Source organism: Rhinopithecus bieti, unplaced genomic scaffold (genome assembly GCF_001698545.2).
Source record: "Rhinopithecus bieti isolate Rb0 unplaced genomic scaffold, ASM169854v2 scaffold_64265, whole genome shotgun sequence".
Taxonomy (NCBI): domain Eukaryota; kingdom Metazoa; phylum Chordata; class Mammalia; order Primates; family Cercopithecidae; genus Rhinopithecus; species Rhinopithecus bieti.
This window is the reverse complement of record NW_016827299.1, coordinates 43,882-45,838: the sequence shown is the minus strand read 5'-3', so window position 1 is coordinate 45,838 and position 1,957 is coordinate 43,882. Positions and strand designations below refer to the sequence as shown.

The window sequence follows — 1,957 nt, the reverse complement described above, 5'->3', positions numbered from 1 at the left end:
TATGGAAAACAGTATGGCAATTCCTCAAGGATCTAGAACTAGAAGTACCATATGACCCAGCCATCCCATTACTGGGTATATACCCAAAGGATTATAAATCATGCTGCTATAAAGACACATGCACACGTATGTTTATTGCAGCACTATTCACAATAGCAAAGACTTGGAATCAACCCAAATGTCTGACAGACTGGATTAAGAAAATGTGGCACATATACACCATGGAATACTATGCATCCATAAAGAAGGATGAGTTGGTGTCCTTTGTAGGGACATGGATGCAGCTGGAAACCATCATTCTCAGCAAACTATCACAAGAACAGAAAACCAAACACCACATGTTCTCACTCATAGGTGGGAATTGAACAATGAGATCACTTGGACTCTGGAAGGGGAACATCACATACCAGGGCCTATTATGGGGAGGGGGGAGGGGGGAGGGATGGCATTGGGAGTTATACCTGATGTAAATGACGAGTTGATGGGTGCTGACAAGTTGATGGGTCAGCAAAGCAACATGGCACAAGTATACATCTGTAACAAACCTGCACGTTGTGCACATGTAGCCTAGAACTTAAAGTATAATAAAAATAAATAAAATAAAATAAAATATGGCAACCAAGTTAACATGTATTGGTCTGTGGATTCTTTTCATGAGGGTGGGCAGCAGAATAAGCCAGGAGTAGGTAAGTGCCCACTCTCCATTCACAGCCCGTGGCAGCCGGCATGCCACTTACCTCCTCTGCTTTCCACAAGGCAGTCATTCTCTTCCTAATATGCTAAAGGAAAAGTGTGGGAACTTTAAGATATCATTTTGCAAAGGTATGCAATTTCTTCTCTAAGCATTGGTGCGTATCTAACAATTAGCGGGCATGACAATAGCCGCAGCCCAAAGAGTGGGTGAAGGAAGAACATTACTGAAGAGGCAAAAGGATCAAGTCACTCAGATGTTCTCATTTCTAGTTCATCTCACATCAGAGAAAATAACCAGAAATACTTTGCCCTGTCCTTTTATGTTTCCTACCCTGTCTTCTGTATACCTCCAGGGCAAAGGAGCTTGGTCTCTGGCATTTTTGTAGGTGCTGACATTTTTTTTTTTTTTTCACAGAAATACTGCCAGAATATCCAGTACTGTGTTTTAAATAAATATCTTAATTTATATATACAATTAGTTTGATTGGAAAAAAGAAATTTGTCAGAGATAAATATCTTAACCTTTTAAGATATGCATGTGAAAGTGTTAGAACTTACCACTGAAGAAGCAAATGCTCTAAAACTGACAGCAAGGACCCCATCGGACCATTCATGGGACACTAAATCAAACTGTCCGTACAGTTGGCCCATGGTGACAGACTTAGGATTTAAAACAGTTATTTGAACTCTGTTTTCTTCCATTAGCCCCTTAATGAAAAAAAATCAAACATTTATTTATGCAAAGAATACTGTCTTTATTCATAGAAAACATTATTGTGTATATAGAAAATCCTAAGGAATCTACAAAGAAAGTATCAGAAGTAAGTAGTGAATTTGACAAGGTTCCAGCATACAGGGTCAATATATAAAATCAATTGTATTATCTACACACAATGCTAATGAACAACTGAAAAATAAAATTTAAAAAACATTCACAATAGTATTTAAGAGCTCACGAAATACTTAGGGAGAAATTAGCAAATGTTGTGCAAGATCTATATTTCTTTTTTTTTTTTTTTTTTTGAGACGGAGTCTCGCTGTGTCGCCCAGGGTGGAGTGCAGTGGCCGGATCTCAGCTCACTGCAAGCTCCGCCTCCTGGGTTCACGCCATTCTCCTGCCTCAGCCTCCCTATATTTCTTAAACTACAAAATAGGTTGGCAAATTCTCCTGTAAAGGATAAGATGGTAAATATTATAGGCTTTGCAAGTTTCATATGGTCTGCCACATATTCTTCTATGTTTTCTTTTTTTTTTTTTTAATTAA

At 38.3% G+C, this 1,957-nt stretch overlaps 1 protein-coding gene across 1 annotated transcript in view; it reads right to left on the bottom strand.

Annotated features, from left to right (window-relative positions):
* LOC108523235 (dynein heavy chain 7, axonemal-like) overlaps positions 1–1,957 on the bottom strand; it is a gene marked incomplete at its 5' end in the record, with an annotated part of 190,324 nt that overhangs the window by 149,378 nt on the left and 38,989 nt on the right. The window contains 1 exon segment of the mRNA XM_017863753.1: positions 1,252–1,401. Within this exon segment, the coding sequence (XP_017719242.1) occupies positions 1,252–1,401 (150 nt within the window).